This window comes from Leucoraja erinacea, chromosome 10 (genome assembly GCF_028641065.1).
Source record: "Leucoraja erinacea ecotype New England chromosome 10, Leri_hhj_1, whole genome shotgun sequence".
NCBI classification, from domain to species: domain Eukaryota; kingdom Metazoa; phylum Chordata; class Chondrichthyes; order Rajiformes; family Rajidae; genus Leucoraja; species Leucoraja erinaceus.
Genome location: NC_073386.1, coordinates 25,218,952 through 25,243,305, shown reverse-complemented (window position 1 = coordinate 25,243,305; position 24,354 = coordinate 25,218,952). Strand labels below are relative to the sequence as shown.

General features: G+C 39.4%; 1 protein-coding gene across 5 annotated transcripts in view; it reads right to left on the bottom strand.

The window, feature by feature from the left end:
* LOC129700924 (terminal uridylyltransferase 4-like) overlaps positions 1 to 24,354 on the bottom strand; it is a 72,438-nt gene that overhangs the window by 37,473 nt on the left and 10,611 nt on the right. For 2 of the 5 annotated variants that reach the window (XM_055641741.1, XM_055641744.1), the window contains exons 2-12: positions 24,108 to 24,257; positions 20,367 to 21,146; positions 16,086 to 16,249; positions 15,294 to 15,410; positions 14,961 to 15,138; positions 10,154 to 10,242; positions 9,344 to 9,395; positions 6,987 to 7,056; positions 3,534 to 3,660; positions 1,878 to 1,997; positions 574 to 801 (exon numbers count right to left, since the gene is read on the bottom strand). In XM_055641741.1, the coding sequence (XP_055497716.1) occupies positions 574 to 801; positions 1,878 to 1,997; positions 3,534 to 3,660; positions 6,987 to 7,056; positions 9,344 to 9,395; positions 10,154 to 10,242; positions 14,961 to 15,138; positions 15,294 to 15,410; positions 16,086 to 16,249; positions 20,367 to 20,988 (1,767 nt within the window). In that variant the 5' untranslated portion in view covers positions 20,989 to 21,146; positions 24,108 to 24,257. The remainder of the gene's footprint in view (positions 1 to 573; positions 802 to 1,877; positions 1,998 to 3,533; positions 3,661 to 6,986; positions 7,057 to 9,343; positions 9,396 to 10,153; positions 10,243 to 14,960; positions 15,139 to 15,293; positions 15,411 to 16,085; positions 16,250 to 20,366; positions 21,147 to 24,107; positions 24,258 to 24,354) is intronic. The other 3 variants (XM_055641745.1, XM_055641742.1, XM_055641743.1) reach the window with 3 other exon arrangements.

Genomic DNA, 24,354 nt, shown 5'->3' with positions numbered 1-24,354 from the left:
ATGAGTCTTAGTAGCAAAGGTGGTAAATTGTTGAGATCTACAAAAATGCAGAAAGTAGCACCGATGCAGTCACTGATGCTATGGAGAAAGAGTTGGGGAAGGGTGCCAGTGCAGGTTTGGGACAAATTTTCCATTTAGTAACTGAAAAGACAGGCGTTGCTAGAGTCCATGCAAGTGCATAAGGCTACACCTTTGATTTGTAGAAAGTGGGAGGAGTCAAAAGAGTTTGTAGTTTAATTGGCCACTGTACATTATCCCTTGTGTAGTTTTGTGGTAAAGAATTGGGGAAGTAATGATGGCCATGCGAGAGAGAGAAAAGGTGCAGGGAAATAATCTGGGGAATGGGGTTGCTCCGTGAGTTGGCATGGACTCAATGGGCCCATTCGCAAAGAAAAAAATGAAGAATACCAAAATAGACAATAGACCAGAGCAGGAGTAGGCCATTCAGCCCTTCGAGCCAGCACCGCCATTCACTGTGATCAAGGCTGATCATCCACAATCAGTTCCTGCCAATATTACAGAATATTTATAATAGTAAAGATGTTAAAACACAGAACAATGTACCACACTTACTCTGCCATGTTTATCCTTTAGTGAATTGTTTTGGGTATTAGGTTCACTGCTTTCAGTCTTTTTGTTAGATTTTCTCTGGTCAGTTTTATTTGAGCTTTTTCCATCTCCACTGTTTATGCTTTTTGATTCCCCAGAATTTGCAGGTCTGTGTTCCCATAATACATATTCATCATTCCGTATTCCCTTCAGGTGATATTCATCAATCTTTTTTAAGTCAAAGCCTTCAATCTAATTTTTAGAAAATAACAACATGAAATCCCTGCATCTCCAAATAAAACTGGGAAAACAGATTATAGAACATATTAAAAACACTGACAGTTGCAGAATAAAACACCGACACGAAAAAAAAAAATGCCATACAGAAGTGTAAATATATTTGCACCAAGTAAAGCAGTAGTCATGGGATTTTAAGTCTCTATCACATGTAAATGATTAAACTAGGTCAGATACAAATGACCACCGGGTGGCGCCATACATGGCAGTCTTGCCGACAGCCTGTCTCGTTCCTTTCTTCTTTTGTTATTTTTAGTCTATTTTTACTTGTATGTTTTAGTGTATCTTTAGTTTTTGTTTTGTGGGGGTAGGGGAAACATTTTATCTCTTCCCTCGATGGAGATGCGACTTTTTCCGTATCATATCTCCATCTGCACTGCAGCCTTAACTTAAGGAGCTCCAACTGCAGGAGATTCGCCCAGCCCGATCGCAGGGGCTTTGATTGCCAACTGTAGGTTTCGATCGCCCCGACTGCGGACGTTTCAATTGCCCTGACCGCGGGAGAAAAGGACGAAAGAAGGTACAAGAATTTGCCTTCCATCTCAGTGGGGAATGTGAGGTCGTCGAAAAACAAGATGGACATACTGCCTGCACTGGTGAGAACTCAGAGGGAGTGCCGTGAGTGCAGTAATCTCAGTGTTTGCGGGGACATCGCTCCATGAGGTCATCCTTGGGTCTAGTGCGAGTGTGGACAGCTTTGACTGTTCGGACGGATGGGGACTGCAGAGAGAGTGACAGCGGTACAACTCTGGTCACAACACGGTGGAGGAGCGTGTGTGTGGCCTGACCATTGAACTGATGGCTGTGGGTCTCCGCTTATGCTGTGTTCCCAGGGGATTCTCACACGACGCTGTGGTGGCTGTTTACGTAAGTCTATGTTTAATCTCTATTTTGTTATGTATCTTGTTGCTTTTCTTTTAATGTATGACTATGGCAAATCAAATTTCACTGTACCTCGGTACATGTGACAATAAGGATCAAGGAAAATAGGATGAGCTTTTCCCTCGAAGCAAAAGTATTATAATTCTCACCCATGAGCCCAAGTACGCAGGTAAAAGAGGCTCTTGTCTTTGTTGAAGAAAGAAGATTACCATCAATGTAAAAGAATAAGAAGGGATGCCACCTTCTGCTTGGCAGTCTATATGACAGACCTAAAATCAGAAGAGATTACAGATTAAATATGCAACCAGTTAAAGTTTACTGCAATCTAAATGATTTCAAAAATCAGACAACAAAATATTGTTGCGGCTCCTCATGGATACTGATAAATCAAAACAATATAAAAGTTGGACTACAATTATACGTTACTTTTAAACCATGTGCAAGATATTTTATTGAGATCGTAAAAAGAACAAAGGATTTTCAGGGTGATAAAAACCTTAGAGAGATAGATATTAAGGAGGATCTAAAAATAAGTAAATTGCAACGTAAAGGAGGCTAGGTTGGTGAATCTGACAACAAAGAGAAATTGAAAGCATATCTGCCAATGCAGAGGGTAAAGAAGAAATGGAGAAAAGCGAGAACCAGAATCAGAGGACTGGTGAATTTATAAAGCTAAAGAAGGTTACAGAAATGAGTCAAAATTAGAACACAGTGGGATTTAAGCAATGACAAAAAGTTTGATTGGTCTGGGAAGCACAGGGTAATGAATGAATGAGTGAATGGATCTCATCCAGAATTGGATAAGCACAATTGAATTTAATGAGCAGAAGGCTATTTAGAGTGGAACATGAAGTTTAGTTGGAGAGGTCAAGAGAACCAATGACAAAGCTGCAGATTTTATGTTAGGTACAATATTTAATCTTTCCAATGTTTAGCCAAAGAACACCATGTCTCATCCTAAGGCAGTCAGTTGAAAGCACAGAATCAGTGAAGGAATTGAGAGATGTGGTAGAGATTTACCTTGCACAATGAATCAGAAAACAATGGGAACATCTATGTTGTATCTTTTGCCTGATGGGGAAGGGGAGAAGAGAGAATGACTGGGAAGCTTGATATGTTGGCTGCTTAACAGAGGCAGCGTAAAGAGTAGATGGAGTTCCGGGGGAGGGAAGGGGGGGGGGGGGGGGGTTGGTTTGTGGGATGGATTCCAGGGTTGGTTTGTGGGATGGATTCCAGGGTTCCAAGGTTGGGATGGATTGTGGGTTGTTCGGCACGGACTTGTAGGGCTGAGATGGCCTGTTTCCGTGCTGTAATTGTTATATGGTTATATGGTTATATGGATTGGACTACAACAATTACCCTGCAATTTCTTGCAGACTCGGGCAGAGCAGCTGCTAAACCTGACATAAATCTGACATAAATCCAGTTGCATCAATAAAGATTATGAGCCATCCGATGAAGACATGCCAAATGTCCTTATTCACCTGAGGAAATAGCGCTGTTCATGACCATAGCATCAATGTGATTGGAATTCAGATAGTGTTCGTTACAACTTTTGTCTTCCTTCATTTTAAGCAACTAATTCTAGAATGAAGAATTTAGCTTCAACTGTTTGCTGACGTAAACACCCCTGTAACTCTTAACTTTTAATAGTAAATACTTTCAATCGTGAAATCCTTCGGTATGATTCAGTTAGCAACATTTTTGAATATAATGCATAACTGTTAAAATAATTATTAATATTAAGTTGTTCATGTTCATTGTGATTTAGATCAAAACAGTTAATGCAAAATGAAAATACTCACTCTTGCCCAACACCGAAATGCCAAAATCAGTGGGATCAATCGAGGTTCCAACTTTACCAGTGCTGCCAACAGATTTGTAGTAAGACATGCCACATCATTTCCTGCACTAACTTTACAAATTAGTCCACTGCAATTGAAGAGAACACAGGCTGTAAACACTTACTCCAGGCACTGTATATTTTTAAACATTTTTTATGCAATTGTACATTTTTTCAGGTGATATTTTGAACAGAGGAGAATTTGGAAAAGTAAAATGGCTTGTTAGTAAATTGGTCATAGTAATAATATGGAGGTGGCTATGGTATGGACTATTATAATCCATTATCTGAATGACATTCCTGTGAAGAAGCATTCAATGTAGGTCAGAGAGGAAAAACATATTTTCATGATTTATAATAGATCGCTGTTAGGAACTTTGGACTAAGCATACAAAAAGACATCTGATAACTTCAACTGATAAGACTTAGATTAATCTCAGACATTTCGGGACTGCAGGTCATCCCAAAGTGGTACCAATGGAAAAAGTCAACGTTGGGATGTTGGAATACTCTGTAAATTTTGGCTGCTGCAATACTTATCAACAGTATTTTGATTCACAATTAGTTAAACTCCTTTCATAGTATTGATTCAAAGATAAGTGTCCAGGAAACTGGAGCGTTCCTGTCCTTCTACAAAGATGGATATTGGATGGTAGCAAAGGTGAGATGAGAGGTCCCAATTTTAGTCTTGCTGACCAGAGTTGTTTTTAATGTTTGTGATATTCATATGCATTCAAAGTCACAAGATATATATTTTAAATGACAGCTAGTGAAACTATGTTCCCAGGGCCCTGGATGTCAAAGTCATCACATGATTATATTTTTATACATCTTTTACATTCACTAATAATAGTTGGAAGTTTCCATTAAAAACAAAAGATATTGTAAAAAAGTTAGATGTATAATATGGACACGAGGAGCTGCTGATGATGGTTTACAAAAAAAGACACAAAGTGCTGCTATAACTCAGCGGGTCAGGCAGCATCTCTGGAGAACATGGATAGGTGACATTTCAGGTCGGGACTGAAGAAGGGTCCCAACCCTGAATGTTGCCTTTCCATTTTCTCAAGAGATGCCTTCTGACCCGCTGAGTTACGGCAGCACAGTATCTTTTTAAAAAAAAAAATTTAGAATGCATTTTTAAAACTTAAAAAACATTCAACCCATAAAAATCATTAAATCAAACTAAAAATAACCATCCTTCCACCACTTCTTCCTTCGATTTGTCTGCTCGAGCGCTGTCGCCTCCTACCTCTCCCGTCACTCTGTCCACTCAGCCTCTACTTCCCCCACCACCACCTCTTGCTCTTTCTTTTCCCTGGAGTCGCTGACATACCCCACTTTGGAAATGGCCACTGGTGAAAGGGGAGGGCGCCCATGAAGACTGAGGGCATCTTGTCGCTGGCAGTGGCCTGAAGAAAGCACTGTCCCCAAGGACTACAACGTGTGATGCAGCAACAGCCGCGTGAACCCGTGAAGAATGGTTCGCTGGTGCAGACCAGCGACCCTGTGCATAGTTTTAAGATGAAATAACTCTAAGTGCTGGAGTAATTCAGCAGATTGAATCAGTCTGAAAATGGATCCTGACGTCACCTATCCATGTTCTCCAGCGATGCTGCCTGACCTGCTGAGTTAATCTCTGTGTATTTATGTCCTTTTGTGTATTAACGATCATCTGCAGTTCTTTGTTACAACTACATCCAATGATAACACTTTACTCGGTTATAAAGGACAATAGGGAATAATGGACCTCATTCCCTCCCCTCCCTCCCCTCCCCCCCAGCCCTTCCAGTACGTTATAACAAGGGTTTACTGTACAGGAAGCAATATTCTCTTCTCAACCGCTTTCAGACCATTTCATGATATTTCTATACATAGAAACAATGACCACTGACTTTCAGAGACAGACGAGAGGTAGTCTATAACATTTATTATAATTTGAAACAAAGCAACATAAGGATGTGCTGCTGCAAATGAGATATTCATTGCATGAAGACAATATGTGAAATTATGTGAAGTGGGGGATATCCTGCAAATTTAAAAAAATTTTGAAAATCTGCAATGAAATCAAGAGAAAATGTTGGAAATGAACAATGCATCTCAACAGGGGGCAGAAGGAAAAAGAAAGGTGATTGTTTGGCTGAAAACCCTTTATTGGAATAGATAGTGAAACGGATATTGGAATGACAGTGGATTCCGATGACATCCTGTGCTCTTTTTACACCATCCCCCTGGAGTCAAACAAACTGTATTGCATAATTTATCATGTTGCATCTTCTATATATGGGTGATTCTTCAGTAAGTGTCTACTAAGTTTTTGGAAACCCGAAAATAAAACTTAAATTTTTGCAACTTTGAATGTTGTTTCACATAGATGAACATCTCTACTATGGGAAAAATATGTTTGGGGCATTCTTTTCGAGAATGTAATTTATTTTTTCCTCTTCTTTTTCCAGGTTGCCCATTGCATTCAGACATATCCATCATATTTTTATGATGAACAACACTGCAAAATATAACTGATTTAAGAATATAAAATCAAATTTTTGTCAGTCTTTCAAATTATAGAATATCTTCCTCAAATAAACCACCAAAAATACTTTTTCAGTCTAACGCATTGATTGTTAACCTTCGTAACGGTTTACCGCCGAAAAAAAGTTGTGATTTTCAGCAAGAATGGTAACCTTCACATAACTTTTCACCAACTTCGTCTGAAACAATATTAACTTCAGATGAATAGGCAGAAGCAAACTGTTCGTAGGGCTAGGGTTGGGGCTGGGGTTGGGGCTAGGGCTGGGGCTGGGGTTATTTACACCCGATCTCCAGCTCCTGCTCCAGCAGCTCTAGCCGGACACAAAGCCGTCGCATCTTCCCGTGACCCGATGTCCCTCTCCACGCCCGGCCCTCTTCAGACCTTGTTCCCCGGTGGGGGGGTGAAACAAGGGCTGGGGCTGGATGGAGATCGGGGGTTAAGTTGCGGATGTGGCCGTGACAGGTATGGTGGCCCAAGCCTTTAGCCCAGGATGGCCTCGCCGGAAGGCCATGCCTGGCCATATTGTTTCCCAAATGGCACATGGCACGATTTGTTCTCCATATGTGTGATTTGATCGGGACATATGGTTTTCGGGGGGGGGGGGGGGGGGGGGGCATCGAACCGGGCAATTAAAAACAAAAACCACTTTATTCATTTAGGGTTTAGTCTTTATTTATGAGGATTACCTTTATTAACAATATAGAAAAAGAAGAAATGGAATAGAATTACAGATTTTTCTTATATACAGCATCAAACTAGTGGGACACCAAAGTAGACATTTACTGAAGAATCACCCATATTCAAGATCACAAGCAAGAAACTTTTGCAGACATTAAGAATCTGAATAATTAATGCCTGACTATAACAGTGGTTAACACAAACCTTTGTATATCCCTGCAGCATATAATTGGGACTTTGGCATGGAAATCAGACTCGACATCTGAATATAAAGCTAGAAGGTAAAGTTACAATGCAGGTTAAGGACAACAGAAAGAAAAATCGGTCTGAATTAAATTACTTAATAACTTAAATAAGTTTATATTCTTTCATTGTCATTGCTGATATGTGTAATATTTAAAGTAGATATTGTACCAAATGTTTAAAGCCAACTTTAAATTGATAAAATCTTAATACAACATAATTCAATTAAAAAAAATAATGACAAGTCATAAAAATAATTTTGCACCCACTCTGCCATCTACCATCCTAGTATTTGTATTAAACATAGAAAATAAGTGCAGGAGTAGGCCATTTGAGCCAGCACCGCCATTCAACATGATCATGGTTGATCATCCAAAATCAGTACCCCGTACCTGCTTTCTCCCCATATCCCTTGATTCCGTTAGCTTCAAGAGCTATATCTAACTCTCTCTTGAATACATATATTGATTTTGGAGTTACTTCTAAATATGTCTATTTATTTTTATGTATTGGTCTCGAAGAAGTTTGATCAACATCTGTCCAATCATCAATTTTTTCAAGCAAAATAGAGTTACAATTGACATTTCCTAAATTCTCTCTCTTTGGTAGTTCCTTGGGAATGAGAATGGCTCTTTATTTTCATGGGTTTTGAGCTTTCTAATGAGACCAATGTGGACATTTTCCACAATATGGACTCAGGGACTTGAAAAGGACCTAGAAAGGGTAGATGGTGACAGACTAGGCAGGCGTGCTGGTAATTGTGAGATGGTCCACCCCATCTGCCACTTGTACAGGGTCTCTCTGTACTCCTCTTCAGATCCTCCATACCATCCAAAATGCTCTTATATCAAGAGGACTGGAATACAAAAGCAGAGATGTAATGCGGAGGCTCTAGAAGGCACTGGTCAGGCAACATTTGGTGTACTGTGAGCAAATTTGGGCACCGTATCTGAGGAAGGATGTGCTGGCTCTGGAGCGGGTCCAGAGGAGGTTTACAAGAATGATTCCAGTAATGAGTGGGTTAGCATATGATGAGCACTTGACAACACTGGCCGTCTACTGACTGGAGTTTAGACGGTTAAAGGGGGACCTCATTGAAACTTACAGAATAATGAAAGGCATAGAGTGGATGTGGAAAGGATGTTTCTGCTGGTGGGAGACTGCAGGACCAGAGGTCATAGCCTCAGAATTTATTGGCGATCTTATCAAAAGGAGGTGAGGAGGAACTTCTTTAGTCAGAGGGTAGTTAATCTGTGCAACTCGTTGCCACAGAGAGCAGTGCTGACTAAGTCAGTGGATGCTTTTAAGGCAGAGATCGCCAAATTCTTGATTAGAACGGTGTCATGGATTATGGGGAGAAAGCAGGAAGATGGGATTAGGAAGCAGAGATCAGCCATGATTGAATATTGGAGTACACTCGATGGGCCGAATGGCCTAATACTACTCCTATAACTTGTGAACTTGTGCACTCCCTCTCAACTTTGACTGGTCAAGTGCCAGAAATGTCAAGGGGTCATGAGAAAGTCGCATTTCATCAAGGAGCTTTAAACATATCCATGCATCTTTTCCTCTGTCTTTTCCCATTACAGAGAGGAGTATCTGTTTCAGGTGTCTGGCTCCCACAGATTCCATATGGACAAAATGAGCGTCAAAATGTTATTTCTACGGATTTGTTTCAATTTACTTTATTTGAAGCACAAACCATGACAATGGTTCTGTTTCAAAAGAAGCCATTGTTTTTCTTCTAAAATAACGATCTTCCAACAATCTCAAAACAGCAATTTACTCATTCTCCTCTTCTCCAATGTCAATTAAGATATTTTTAAAATAATTGCTGAGAAGTGTGCAAAACCATTTATAAGTATTTATGTTCGAAATAAATAATAATTTTTTTTTTTTTTTAAATAAAAATGTTTTAGTTAATTATTTGAGTTGTTAAAAACTTATGTTAAGTGTATTTTTCTTTTAATTTCCTAATTGCTCCTAAACTTCCAGGAGACACTTGAGAGTTAAACACTGCTGTGGCTTATAGGCCACATGGAGTTGATACACGGATAGGAGATTCTCGAATCCTAACACACTTTTGTTTTTTAAGAAAATTTATGGTTTCACACGTAACGCTACTGACAATGGGAATTTGTTTGATAGTTAAAAATTAAATTGCACAGTGCTGTGGAAGTGCTGTGGGTTAGAGACCACATGGAGTTGATACATGGATAGGAGATTCCCGATCCTAACATAAAGGGATTTGCTGTTGATTGTGCTTACTAAATTTTAAAATCAAAAGTTTTTAAATCAAAGGAAGTCAGAGAACTTACAACTGTTTTTAATTATATCCAGGACTTGTATCAAAACATCTGGCTGATTTAACTGAAAAAGAAACAATCACAAACGAAACTTAATTTTCACAATGAACAGAATGAATCATGCAGCATTTTTATAAACCACTCTACATTGCAAAATATTAAAACGTTTAATTTACAGCCATTATTATAAATCACAGCACAGTTCAAGATCTTATATTACCAGATTACAAATTATTTCCAAATGATGATTAGACTGTGGATCATGAAATAAATATTACAATTGATTTCCTAAGATGAATAAGTATTAGATCTGAATCAAAAATCCAGATTTCTTAGAAGTTTTCAGATTCTTACACAAAAATCCGTGACTAGATTAATTTCACACTTGCTCTTTACTTCCATGTCTGTTTGATAAGCAAGATTACAAAATGCCTCATTTCCCTCATTAAAAAAATTGAGATATTCAAGTGACATATACTATGAACAGTATAAAAGAACTTTAGAGAACATAACTTTTTTTTCTGGCAAGTACAGATATATTTAAAATATCGCTGACGTATATATAAAAACTCTTTAGAATGGAAATGTTGTCACTAAAGAATCTGCTGTTTTGTAACATTTATGATTTGTGGCAGATGAAAAAAAAAGGAACCTTCTAGAATTTTATTTTCATTTTAAATGAGCGTAGGACTAAAACCAAGGAAGTACAATTCTGTAGTCACCAAGATTGCTTAAAATTAACATTGTGCATGAAGAATATATTAATTAAATGCTCATTTTGAATAATTGAAAAATATTTTGCATACATTTAGCATCACTTACATGACAGGGGAATTTTACATCAATATTGATGTCACTGGTTTTGAAAGCAAATCTTGTAAGACATGAACCATACAACCTTAGTGAGCAAACTGTAAAACAAAAGACAAAACAAACAGCAAACAGCGTAAATGGAAGGCACGCAAAAGTTAAATAATAACCAATAATAACTTCTATTCACTTTGTTTACAAGAAACCCAATCCTCCAGTGACTGATCCTTTGGGTCCTTTGTAGTAAACAGTACTTTGCAATTTCTCTAGATTTTCCTTTCTAAAAAGATAAAAGATTTTTTGGCTTACTTATTGCCAATTAGTGTACAAACCCTATAATTCACCGTGTCCTCCATGATGTTTGGGGCAAAGACTAATCATTTATTTATTTGCCTCTGTACTCCACAATTTAAGATTTGTAATAAAAAAAAAAAATCACATGTGGTTAAAGTGCACATTGTCAGATTTTAATAATGACCATTTTTATACATTTTGGTTTTACAGAAATTACAGCAGTGTTTGTGAAAAGAAAGAGATTAGTTAAAACAAATGTAGGTCCCTTGCAGTCAGAAACAGGTGAGTTGATCATGGGGAACAAGGATATGGCGGACCAATTGAATAACTACTTTGGTTCCGTCTTCACAAAGGAAGAAATAAATAATCTGCCGGAAATAGCAGACCGCGGGTCAAAGGAGTTGGAGGAATTGAGTGAAATCCAGGTTAGTCGGGAAGTGGTGTTGGGTAAATTGAATGGATTAAAGGCCGATAAATCCCCAGGGCCAGATAGGCTGCATCCCAGAGTACTTAAGGAAGTAGCCCCAGAAATAGTGGATGCATTAGTGATAATTTTTCAAAACTCTTTAGATTCTGGAGTAGTTCGTGAGGACTGGAGGGTAGCTAATGTAACCCCACTTTTTAAAAAGGGAGGGAGAGAGAAAACGGGGAATTACAGACCAGTTAGTCTAACATCGGTGGTGGGGAAAATTCTGGAGTCAGTTATTAAAGATGGGATAGCAGTACATTTGGAAAGTGGTGAAATCATTGGACAAAGTCAGCATGGATTTACGAAAGGTAAATCATGTCTGACGAATCTTATAGAATTTTCGAGGATGTAACTAGTAGCGTGGATAGGGGAGAACCAGTGGATGTGGTGTATCTGGACTTCCAGAAGGCTTTCGACAAGGTCCCACATAAGAGATTAGTATACAAACTTAAAGCACACGGCATTGGGGGTTCAGTATTGATGTGGATAGAGAACTGGCTGGCAAACAGGAAGCAAAGAGTAGGAATAAACGGGTCCTTTTCACAATGGCAGGCAGAGACTAGTGGGGTACCGCAAGGCTCAGTGCTGGGACCCCAGCTATTTACAATATATATTAATGATCTGGATGAGGGAATTGAAGGCAATATCTCCAAGTTTGCGGATGACACTAAGCTGGGGGGCAGTGTTAGCTGTGAGGAGGATGCTAGGAGACTGCAAGGTGACTTGGATAGGCTGGGTGAGTGGGCAAATGTTTGGCAGATGCAGTATAATGTGGATAAATGTGAGGTTATCCATTTTGGTGGCAAAAACGGGAAAGCAGACTATTATCTAAATGGTGGCCGATTGGGAAAGGGGGAGATGCAGCGAGACCTGGGTGTCATGGTACACCAGTCATTGAAGGTAGGCATGCAGGTGCAGCAGGCAGTAAAGAAAGCGAATGGTATGTTGGCTTTCATAGCAAAAGGATTTGAGTATAGGAGCAGGGAGGCTCTACTGCAGTTGTACAGGGTCTTGGTGAGACCACATCTGGAGTATTGCGTACAGTTTTGGTCTCCAAATCTGAGGAAGGACATTATTGCCATAGAGGGAGTGCAGAGATGGTTCACCAGACTGATTCCTGGGATGTCAGGACTGATTTATGAAGAAAGACTGGATAGATTTGGTTTATACTCTCTAGAATTTAGGAGATTGAGAGGGGATCTTATAGAAACTTACAAAATTCTTAAGGGGTTGGACAGGCCAGATGCAGGAAGATTGTTCCCGATGTTGGGGAAGTCCAGGACAAGGGGTCACAACTTAAGGATAAGGGGGAAATCCTTTAAAACCGAGATGAGGAGAACTTTTTTCACACAGAGAGTGGTGAATCTCTGGAACTCTCTGCCACAGAGGGTAGTTGAGGCCACACAGTTCATTGGCTATATTTAAGAGGGAGTTAGATGTGGCCCTTGTGGCTAAGGGGTTCAGAGGGTATGGAGAGAAGGCAGGTACGGGATACTGAGTTGGATGATCAGCCATGATCATATTGAATGGCGGTGCAGGCTCGAAGGGCCGAATGGCCTACTCCTGCACCTAATTTCTATGTTTATACATAATCCACCCATTTTAGGGCCCCATAATGTTTGGGACACAGCAATTTCATGTAAATGAAAGCAGTCATATTTTGTTCCATATCCTTTGTATGCAATGACTGCTTGATGTCTGCAATTCATGGACATCACCAGTTGCTGGGTGTCTTCTCTGGTGATGCTCTGCCAGGCCGGTATTGATGTCATCTTCAGCGTATGCTTGTTTTGGGGATTGGTCCCCTTCAGTTTTCTCTTCAGCATACAAAAGGCATGCTCAATTGGTGCTTTAGCAGTATATTTGGGATCATTGTCTTGCTGTAGAATAAACTGCCAGCTAATGAGTTTTGAGGCATTTGTTTGAACGAGCAGATAGGATGTGTCTATACACTTCAGAATTCATTATGCTCCTACCATCAGCAGTTGTATCATCAATGAAGATAAGTGAGCCAGTACCTTCAGCAGCCATAAATGCCCAAGCCATAAAACCCCCACCACTGTGTTTCACAGATGAGGTTGTATCTTGTGCTTTGGATCTTGGGCAGTTCCTTTTCTCCTCCATACTTTGCTCTTGCCATCACTCAGATACAAGTTAATCTTCGTCTCAACTTTTCAGTACTTCTTGGCAAACTGGAACCTTGGCCATCCTATATTTGCGGCTAACCAGTACTTTGTACTGGAGTTGGGCGTTTCAATGCCGGCATGTGCGGAGATGGGGACTCTGCCAGATCCCAACCTGTGAATGCGGAGCAGAACAACAGCCAACCATGTCATCTCTGGGTGCCCGCACTACCACCCACCAAATGGAGCTGAGGGCCTGGCAGACATTGACACCAAGACAACAACCTGACTGCTCAACACCCGGCTTGAGATCTAACTATTCCTTTGGTTTATGTTTCATTCACAAGAAGAAGAAGAAGAAGAAGCAGAAGAAGAAGAAGAAGAAGAAGAAGTCTAACCAGTGGTTTGCATCTTGCAGTTTAGCCTCTGTATTTCTGTTCATGAAGTGATCTGCGGACAGTGCTCATTGACAAATCCACACCTGACTCCTGAAGAGTGTTTCTCATCTGTCGGACAGGTGGTTGGGGATTTTTCTTTATTATAGAGAGAATTCTTCTGTCATCAGCTGTGGAGATCATCCAGTCCCTTTCCCTAAACTCACCAATGCTCTCTTTTTTCCATCATGATGTTCCAAACAGTTGATTTTGGTAAGCCTAAGGTTTGGCTGATGTCTCTTACAGCTTTATTGTTAGTTCAGTCTCATAATGGCTTCTTTGACTTTCATTGGCACAGTTTTGGTCCCCATGTTGATAAACATGATAAAAGTTTCCAAATGTGATGGAAAGACTGGAGGAAAGACTAGGTGCTGGGAGCTCTCTTATACCTGCATGAAGAAGGCAATTAAACACACCTGAGCAATTACAAACATCTGTGCAGCCATTTGTCCCAAACATTATGGTGCCCTGAAATGGGAGGACTATGTATAAACACTGCTGTAATTTCTACATGGTGAAACCAAAATATATTAAAATGGTCTTTATTAAAATCAGACAATGTGCACTTTAACCACATGTGATTATTTTCTATTACAAATTTCAAATTGTGGAGTAGAGGCAAATAAATAAATGATGGGTCTTTGTCCCAAACATTATGGAGGGCACTATTCATGCAGTACAATTCAGTTTTGTACATTCAAATTTAACGAAGTGCATGTGTGGACAATGGACACATTTCCTTTCTTCGATTTGTGATTCCTGAGGAGACTAAAGAAGGTCCATCTGTCTCCTCAGATTCTGGTGAACTTCTACCACTGCACCATCGAGAGCATCCTTACCAACTGTATCACAGTATGGTATGGCAACTGCTCTGTCTCCGACCGGAAAGCGCTGCAGAGGGTGGTGAAAATTGCCCAACGCATCACCGGTTCCTCACTCCCCTCCATTGAGTCTGTCCAAAGCTAGCGTTGTCTGCGAAGGGCGCTCAGCATCGCCAAGGACTGCTCTCACCCCAACCACAGACTGTTTATCCTCCTACCATCCGGGAGGCCTTACAGGTCTCTCCGTCGCCGGTCCAGCAGGTCCAGGAACAGCTTCTTCTCTGCGGCTGTTACACTACTCAACACTGTACCTCAGTGTTGAGTAGTGTACCTCTGAAGAAGGGTTTCGGCCCGAAACGTTGCCTATTTCCTTCGCTCCATAGATGCTGCTGCACCCGCTGAGTTTCTCCAGCTTTTCTGTGTAACCTTCGATTCTCCAGCATCTGCAGTTCCCTCTTAAACACTGTACCTCAGTGATTGCCTATCACTCCCCCCCCCCCGACACTCCTCCCACCAGGAAAATAAAATCCTATGACTGTATGCACGTAAATAGATTTATTTATTGCTCATAGTTATGTCGCTCTTCTAGGTAGATGCTAACTGCATTTTGTTGTCTCTGTACTGTACACTGCACAATGACAAAGTTGAATCTGGTTAGTGAATCAAAGTAAATCACACCTGGCAAATGGTGCTGAATAATTTTCTCCATTTCATTCACAATATTTTTACGGATTTGATAATCCTCATCTGAAATTCCTTCTTGCTGTGCAGCCTGTAACACAGCAGAGGTCAAAGCAGCCAAATGATCATGTGTTGGTGGTCTTATGTTACGAAGTTCATTCTCTTCTTGTTTTTCCTGTAGCCAGAGGTCAGAAAGGAAATTATTCCTTAAATAGATTGACATGACAGAATACCATGTAGACAGACAACGTAAAAGATTAACTTTTACAATTTACAAACAAATAAGCATTTCAAAGTAAGTTACAAATGTTCAACATACAAAGCACTCACAGTAATATTTTTCTTATGCCGTTTTTCCTTTATATGCTTATGAGCTCCCTGGATATTTTCAATGTGAACTAGGCAGAGTTTGCATAGGTACTGACAGGAAGGATATTCTGATGAACGCTATGAAATAAAATACAAACAAAAATAGCTCAGTAACAACTAACAATATTTCCAAAAGATAAAGTCTTTATTTGGTGACAGGACTTTTGTCAGGAAGAGTGAAGATGCTACCATGGTCAATAATAAAACTAAATGGCCATACTGCAATAAGTGATTGTGATTGATTTCATACGTACAATTTACATATAACAATCCTACCCATACTATACTTTTCTGGAAAAATGATCCTATTCTTAATTGGAAAAAGTTAATATGGTTCATTTTCTCTCTTTTAAAAAAAAAAAAAATAGCTAACCAAATAATTTGACATTGCTAATCAATAGCCAATTTGCTGAGGGCACCTCACCTTATCTTCAATTCATTAACGTTCTCAACAAATATCCTGCATAATCAATCGCAATCAGAAAAAGTACAAATCATTGAATTTTTTACCCTCCCTGACTTTTTCCATAAATGTTTTACAGTTGATTAGCAATAACAGACTGTTAATACATATTAAAAATATTAAACTAAATATCTCACCGTTACAAATGAGATCTAATATTCAATTATAAAACTGTCCCCCCCAAAAATGCATATGTCCAAAATTTAACGTATTTATTACTAGATTTAAATTAAACTTTAACACCATTGTAGATTGATTGTAATGTCAGAGCAAAATCAAACTTGTCCTACTTTTTCCATGCGAAAGATATAATCTCTCTCTAATCTTTCCTCTGCTTGTTTCAGTCCAAGCTGTTGTTCTGCTGTCATTTTAGACTCATCAATCACTGGCATGCTCTCTGGATTATCCTTCGCCAATAGATGTGCTTTGTTTGCATTTGCAGCAGAGATCTTACCTGTAATATTACAAATTTCAAATTGTATTTTTGAAACGCTTTTGCACATTTACTGAAAAGTTTTGACAGGCATGATCATAGAACAGTTAACATTCACCATGCACCTCTGGAACTGGAAGATATTTTGGCCCATTGGTATAGGCTCTCAGCAGTGGTTTTGATTCATGAGACCGCAGCACAAGAAAACTCTCCAATCCTATATCACAACTTCTGCTTTTATCTCTGTACTTTGTTCCAACCATCTGCCTATTAAAACCCCACCTTGCCTGTGTCCACCTGCCACACTTTGTCTTGCCTCTCCTCTCTTCCAGCTAACCCTCCCCCCCTTCTCCCTACACCCCCCTTTCTCTCTACACCACTCCTTTCTTACCCTCACCCCAATACCCTCCCCTATGCCACACCTGGGCACACACCTATTTCTCCCCTCCCCCCTCCTCCTACATTCCCTCCTCTGGCTTCACAATTCTCTACTCTCACTTTCTGCTTTTATCTCTGGCCCTTGTTCCAACCATCTGCCTATCAACCCCCTCTTGTACATGTTCACCTATTATCTGCCACACTTTGTCCCGCCTCTCCCCTCCCAGCTTTCTCCCCCACCCCCTCAATCAGTCTGAAGTGTCTCTCAACCCGAAACATCATGTATCCATGTATTCCAGAGATGCTGCCTGACCCACTGAGTTAGTTTCTCCAGCACTTTGTGTCATTTTGTGTAAACTAGCATCTGCAGTTCATTGTTTCTGTAAGGACACAATGTTGTTTGTGTGACAAGTTGAGAAGTTTTATTCTGGTATAGAAAGGTTGCTCTTGAAACAGAGGCTGAAATACACAATTACGCAAAAAGTTGGCAAAATTAAATCTGCCAAACAGAACTAACCCTGAATCTCACACTGGTACACAATAACCTTATTTGTCACATTTCAAGTCATTGATTTCCTGCAAAAAAAAAAAATCAGCAGAACCACCAAGGGTGTTGACAATGAAATCAATGCAGAAATGACATACATTGGCCAACCTCCCCATGGAAAAACAACTTCCCTAAATATTTCAGATGGTACACTTTACCTGGCAGGCTTCACCTAGTAGGCTTCAGTATGTCAAAACAAACACACAATCAGTCCCGACCCCGCTGTTTTGGTAACTACCCATGATCTTTACCCCAATTATCCCAACCTTGTTTCCAACCACAAAGCTACCTATGGTTCTTGACCCCTCCCCCAGTTCTCCTGACTATTCACTAACTGCTGATATTTTGCATTCAGCATCAAATTCCATGACAAACATGATTTACTGGATACCATGGTAGAGGGTGCAATGACAGAGTTGCACCAGAGACCAGAGTTCGATTCAGACTATGGGTGCTGTCTGAATGGAGTTTGTATGTTTTCCCCCTGACTGCGTAGGGTTTCTCCAGGTGTTCTGGTTTCCTCCCTTACTTCGAAGACGTATTGGTTTGTAAGTTAATTGGCCTCGGTAAAAATTGGAAATGATCTCTAGTATGTAGGATAGTGTTAGTGTACGGGCATCGCTGGTCGGCACGGACACAGTGGGCCGAAGGGCCTGTTTATCGCACTGCATTTCTAAACCAAACTAAGTCAGCAAACAGCAAAGTTCTGGTGTGCATATCTTATTGGTCATATTAGTACCAGTTTCAATTAAGGCAACAGCTTTCTTACTGTGGAGTCCTGGGAGGAAGTGATACAAATTACAAAACTATCACAACTCGGACTGTATTTTATCTTTTCACAATACATATCTATAAATTTTTGTTTTAATAATTAAAATTTAAGTGTAAAGCAATGCACATTTCAAAATCAATCAAAGAAAAGCTAATTTAGATGAAACACCTATATTGACAGTTAGTCTCCAGGACTGATGAAGACATAAAAAAATGTTTCAAGCATTTTTTGCTGTTTGGCACATGAAATCACCAGCTATGATTCCCTTCATTTTAAATAGTGAAACAATTATTGCCTGATTATTTTGTAACACGGGGAACAGAATAAAGCTTTTAATAAATTCTTGCCCTTGTGTCTAATAGTATCTGGTTATACACCTTAAAATAAAATAAATCATTCTGTAACAATTGAAACAATTGCACCTACCAGCAAAAATATCATGCATTATTATAGAATGGGTCTAAGAATCTCTGCATTCTGATTGGCCAAATCAAAATCTGTTATTTTTCAAATCATGCGTCCGGTAATTACCGGACGCATGATTTGGAAAACAGCAGATTTTTATTTTATTTTACTTTTCCCCCCCATTCTATAAAACAGATGATGTACAGGTCTATTTCAAAGTTACCATGTGCACACAATTACTACTGACGCACTCAGACCTGTGCATCATTTGCATACTTTCACATCATCAATGACCCATACAAACTGGCCACGGTCTCATCATGCTGCCACCATCGGAAAAAAGGAACAGGAGCCTCAGAACCATGATGTTCGGGTTCAATTGGAGCTTCTTCCGAGCAACCATCACGCTCTTGAGCCACACTGCATAAGTCTGGACTAGTAAATAACTAACAACTTTGTAACAGACCAGGAGGCATTGGCAGGCTGGTTAAAAGTAGACTCACCAACAAAGAATTATGAAGGAATTTATTTTGATAGGAGAATGAGGAATCATACCACAATTAAAAGGAATACAGGAAGAGAAAGACATTTTTCAGCTTTCCGGCTTTTTGTGTCTATTTTTGGTTTAAACCAGCATCTGCAGTTCCTTCATACACATCTCAGAAGAATGTTAATCGTATATTGGATCCCTGGTACTGTAAATTGAGGAAGAGCGTACAAAAGCCATGTTTAACCTTTATATATCACTGGTTAGGCCCCAGCAGAAATTTTGTTTTCAGTTTTAGGCAGCACCATTAAGGGTATCAAAGCCAAAGTGAGGTTATTTTATTTACTTATGACATAGAAAGTCATTCTGCACAACTGGTTTATGCCAGTTCTCAACAAGAGCAATCCCATCAGTCCTATTCTCCCCTGGTATCCATGTTGCAACTTATTCCCTCTCCAACTTTTGTCATTAAAATACATGAAATGGAAAGTTTCAAATAATGATGAAAAGGAGTGCAGTAAGGAGATTGATAACCTCATAACCTAGTGCTAAGACAACAACCTTTCCCTGAACGTGAGCAATACCCCGGTTGTACACATACACATTGATGGAGCTGAAGTAGAGATGTTTGGAAACTTCAAGTTGTTAGGAATAAATATGTTAGCAATTTGTCCTAGACCAGCCACATCAAAGCAATGGCCAAGAAAGCACACCAGTGCTTCTACGTCCTCAAAAGGCTTAGGAAGTTTGGCATGTCCCCAACAACCCTCACCAACTTCTACGGATTCTCCGTAGAAAGCATTTTATCGGGATGCATCACAGTATGGTTTGTGAACAGAAGTTTGGGATCAGCTCCCAAGGAGAGAGTTGTTGACATGTTGGGTCGAGACTCTTCTTCAGACTGAAGAAGGGTCGCGACCTGAAATGTAACCCATTCCTTCTCTCCAGAGATGATGCCTGTTACTCCAGGTGTCTACCATCTACCTCATTGGAGACCTTCGAACTATCTTTAATCAGACTTTGCTGGACTTTATCTTGCACTAAACGTTATCCCTTTATCGTGTATCAGTACATTGTGGATGGCTTAATTGTAATCATGTATAGTCTTTTACGCTGACTGGATGGCATGCAACAAATAAACGTTTCACTGTACCTTGGTAAATGTGACAATAAACTAAACTAATTTATAATCGCCAATTAACCTAGCTATGTCACCGTTTTCTAACGATTGAAGGTAGACTTATAAGGTAGTATTTAGGTGGACTGAACTCGTTGTTTTTTTGTGGGGAGGACTTACCTGGGCAATTTTCCATATTGTCAGGTAATCTTAATGTTGCTGGGGCAATTCTGGAGAACTTCTGCACATTATATAGCTTTTGTGTACACAGTAGTCTCAGTTACATCCAATTTGCAAAAGAACGGCAGAAAACCTCATCATCAGACACCATCAATCAGCAGATGCCAGTTAAGAATCATTCAAGAGTGCATGGATTGTATAACCTTACAGTAAATACCAGTTTTTAAATGAAACATAATGGCAGAACCTTACCAACCACATCTGCTTTCTTTTCCACTTCTTTAAGATCCCGCTTGGATTTCCCAGGCAAAGAATTGTTATCAATATTTGATTGTACAGATGACGTGCTTGCCTCTGTCATACACTCCATTTTCATCTCTTCCTTTGGTTTCAAAGGTAAGCAATCATTTTCATTCACGGTCTTTGTACTACTGCCACAATGAGAGTTTGCAAGTTTCCCAAGAGTTTGCTGCTGCGACTTAACGTGCTTCTGTTTCACCTTTTCAACTGACGTCATCATACCAGATGTCCGGCTTCCTTGGCAGTGGTCAAGTGTACTCCATGGCCCTGAATTCCTTGAACTAGTCATACAATTTGGTATGTCCTGTTTGCTGCCCTTGCTTGATTTCACATCTGCGATTTTTTCAATGTTCTTTCTTTCTATTTGTTCTCCATTCCATTTTGACTTTTTATTATTCCAGTTTGAAACAGTTTTGCCGCTATCTTGAGAACTACCCTCCGTTATATTTCTGGAAGGTTTTTGTTCAATATCATTTTGCACAGTAACTTTCATGTCCTTACCTTCACCATGGACAAGCCGAACTGATTTCCCAGATTTGTTTGCTTCATCCTTTGCGTTTTTACTTTCTTCCATTGTTGTAATTCAAAGTATTGTTTAACAAAAGTAAATTGCTTCCTTTGTTAAAAAGAATTCCAACGTTCTTCCTTTTAAAAAAATTAAAATCTCTTAGTCACTTACTGAATGATGCAAAACTATAACGCTCAAAGAACAAGCAGTTTTTTCCTGAATTCCTGTCAAAAACAGAAAATCAAAAGTATTTAGAATTGTACTGACAATGAATATTTGGTCAATGGATACAGTCAAACATTTATGAATTGTATTAACAGTGAAGGTAGTCTGCTACTTCTTAGCATCCAAACAGCTATTGGCAGTTAAATAATTCTGTGCAGTCAAATCAAAAATCACAGAAAGAGAACGGTAAAAGTATTGACCAAAAATAAAGTATAATTGATTTATCCAACTGAATCATTTATCAAGATTACTGGGACAATCTAAACTACTTCAACAACAATGACTAATTTAGATTGTCACAGTAATGAAAAATCAATTCAATTGAAGTAATTGATGATGAAATATAAATCCCATAAATTACAAAACTAAAGGCATATTCAAATATTTTATAACTATCTTTACAAAGCAAGATAAATCAAATTAGCAGGCTTCAAATAATAATCTAAAATAAAGCCTTTACTGTTAAGTTTTCATCTAAAAGCAGATCCTTATCAAGTAAGGAATACAATATTTCCCAAAAGGAAAAAAAAACTGCTGATGCTGGTTAATACACAAAAGGACACAAAGTACTGGAGTAACTCAGCAGATCAGGCAGCATCCCTGAAGAACATGAATGCTACCTAACCTGCTGAGTTACTCCTGCACCTTGTGTCCTTTTGTGTACAATCATTCCATCTTTCTTGCAACAAACATGCTGATGTAGGAACTTGGTATGCTGAGCAACATCTGTGGGGTGGTCGGAAAGGGACGTGGCGTGGGGGTTGGTGGAGAAGGAATTGTCAATGTTTTGAGTTTAAATCGTGTATCAGGACTAAAGGTGGAGAGGTTAAGCTAGCCCGTATAAAGAGAGAGGGAGCAATTTGACAGAGGCCTGTAGGCGAGTAGTGGCACAAGGAGGAGTGACGGATAACTGACAATTGGAGCCAGATAGGGGAGACAAAGGTATGTGGAAGATAGAACAAAACAAATGGCAAAAGGAGCCAGATGGTGGGCCAAGACTATGAAGGTGGTGGAGATAGTTAAGAGGGCGAACATCAGAAACACAAATGCTACTGGTACTGGAATCTGATAGGTAATAAAGGTGATAATCAGAACCATTAGTGGACAGATGGAAAAAAGGAGTGGGTGGAGGTGAAAATGGATGAAGAGGAACAGAACAGGGATATGGAAAGAGGACAAAATTGGTAAAACTGGAAGTGGATCAGAAAGAGTAGGAGGAGGGAAAACACGAGGTAAGGGCTACCTGAAATTGGAAAATGAACATTCATACATTAGGTTTTAGATAACCCAGGCAGAATACAAGAAGCTGTTTCTCAAATTTGTATTGGACCTCACATCCGCAACGGAAAAGTCAAGGATAGAAGAAAAGGCAGAGAGCTGACAGGTCAGTGTTGGAATGGGAAGGGGAGTTGAAATGGCATGCAACTGGGAACTTGGGATCACGTAGTCTGCACTTGGTCTCACCGGTGTAGAGGAGGTCATCAGGAGCATTGAATGCAGTAGATGAGGAGGAGGAGGACGACCATGTGAAACGCAAAAGGACACAAAGTGCTGGAGTAACTCGGCAGGTCAGGAAACATTGCTGGAGACCATGGATAGGCGAATATCAGGTCTTCAGACTGATTTGGGGGGTGGGGGGGTGAAGAAGAGAAGCTGGAAAAGAAGAGAAGCAGGACCAAGCGTGGCAGGTAATAGGTAGACCCATGCTGTTGAGTTACTCCAGCATTTTGTGTCCTTTTGTGTGCTAACTAACATCTGCAGTTCTTTGTTTCCACTGTGTGTTGCTGGAAAAAGTCCCAGGGGTCAGGAGAGGGCAGTGTGGTGTGGGATAATCAGTCCAGAGAGTCACAATGGACTGTTCCCGATTTCATGAAATGGACATAGAACGATCTAGAAAAGGGAAAGAAGTGTTAGAAATAGTCCAAATGCATTTGAGAGTGAGATGGAAGTTAGTAGCAAAGATGATAAAATTGACGAGTTGTTTCCATTTTTTTTACATTCGTTCTAGATTGTTATGAATTTAGGCAATAGGTTGTAAGACACAACTATGAATGTGATGCCTAATAGCTTTTTCTTGTTAAAGCCATTGTTGGTATGAATTGGCCAAAATTATGTAAGAACAGAATACTCATAAATATTCTCATAAATACTCAGCAGTACAGGAACCATCCATGAATTATTGTTAGCAAATTAGAACAATACATTTTCAACAAAATATTTCTCACCTGCTTCACAGCATTCTGTTTTTATATCAAATTTTAAAACAATTTACAACACACTGCTTCCATAAAAAACATTATGATGATGAACATCGAAGGTTCAATATGCAGCACCAAAAAAAAAATTGTATTTGTGTACATAATTTCCAAGCTATAACTTCTTAATCTGAGTCATGAAATTATATGAAACTTCCTCGAAGAGGAGGAAATAAAATCAAAGAAAGAATTGCTTCTGTTCTTAATTGCTGGCCAATAAATTACTGTGGGATTTGGGAAAAACCTGGGATACTCAATTGTGCACATTGTGTAAAGATTGTTGATATGTATTCTGGAGAATAAATTGAGGAGGGAGGGGACCTAAAAATTGTACGAATCAGACTATAGTAATATATCACTAAATTATTCCATTTGAAAGTGGAAGAGTTATTAAAATATGGCACTATCTTGTCTTAAAATTACTTTGTTTCAAAATGAGAACAGTTAAAAGATTGAAATAGTTGAAGGCTAATTAATATAAAAGAGATTTTGTTTTGCAAATGATCTGGTCTGAATTTCAGAACCATTAAAGACGTTTATCTGGAAACTATTCTTCCAAGTAAATGGGAGCACAAAGCAGATATGTCTTGCATGCTAAAATGAAAGCCAGTTTATTTTTGTTTCAAATATGCCAGATGTGTCACCAAACCAAAGTAGGATTAATAAAAAGCAGACAATATTGAGCAATAATAAAATGAAACCTACCAGTTGCATTAAACCTGATTCCGATGCATTTGAAGTAACCAATCTTTTAAACAGTAGCTCCTCCCAGTGACTTTTCTGGGCTCAGGGACGGTAAAATAATTCATTGCGATTACACAACCACTGGGCCACACATACCTGTACTTGCCACCACTAGAATAAAATAGAGAGAGGTCTAACATCAATAACCAATATCTCAAATTGACCAAGCATCTTTTCACATATAAACAACATAAAAGAGAAAAAGCAA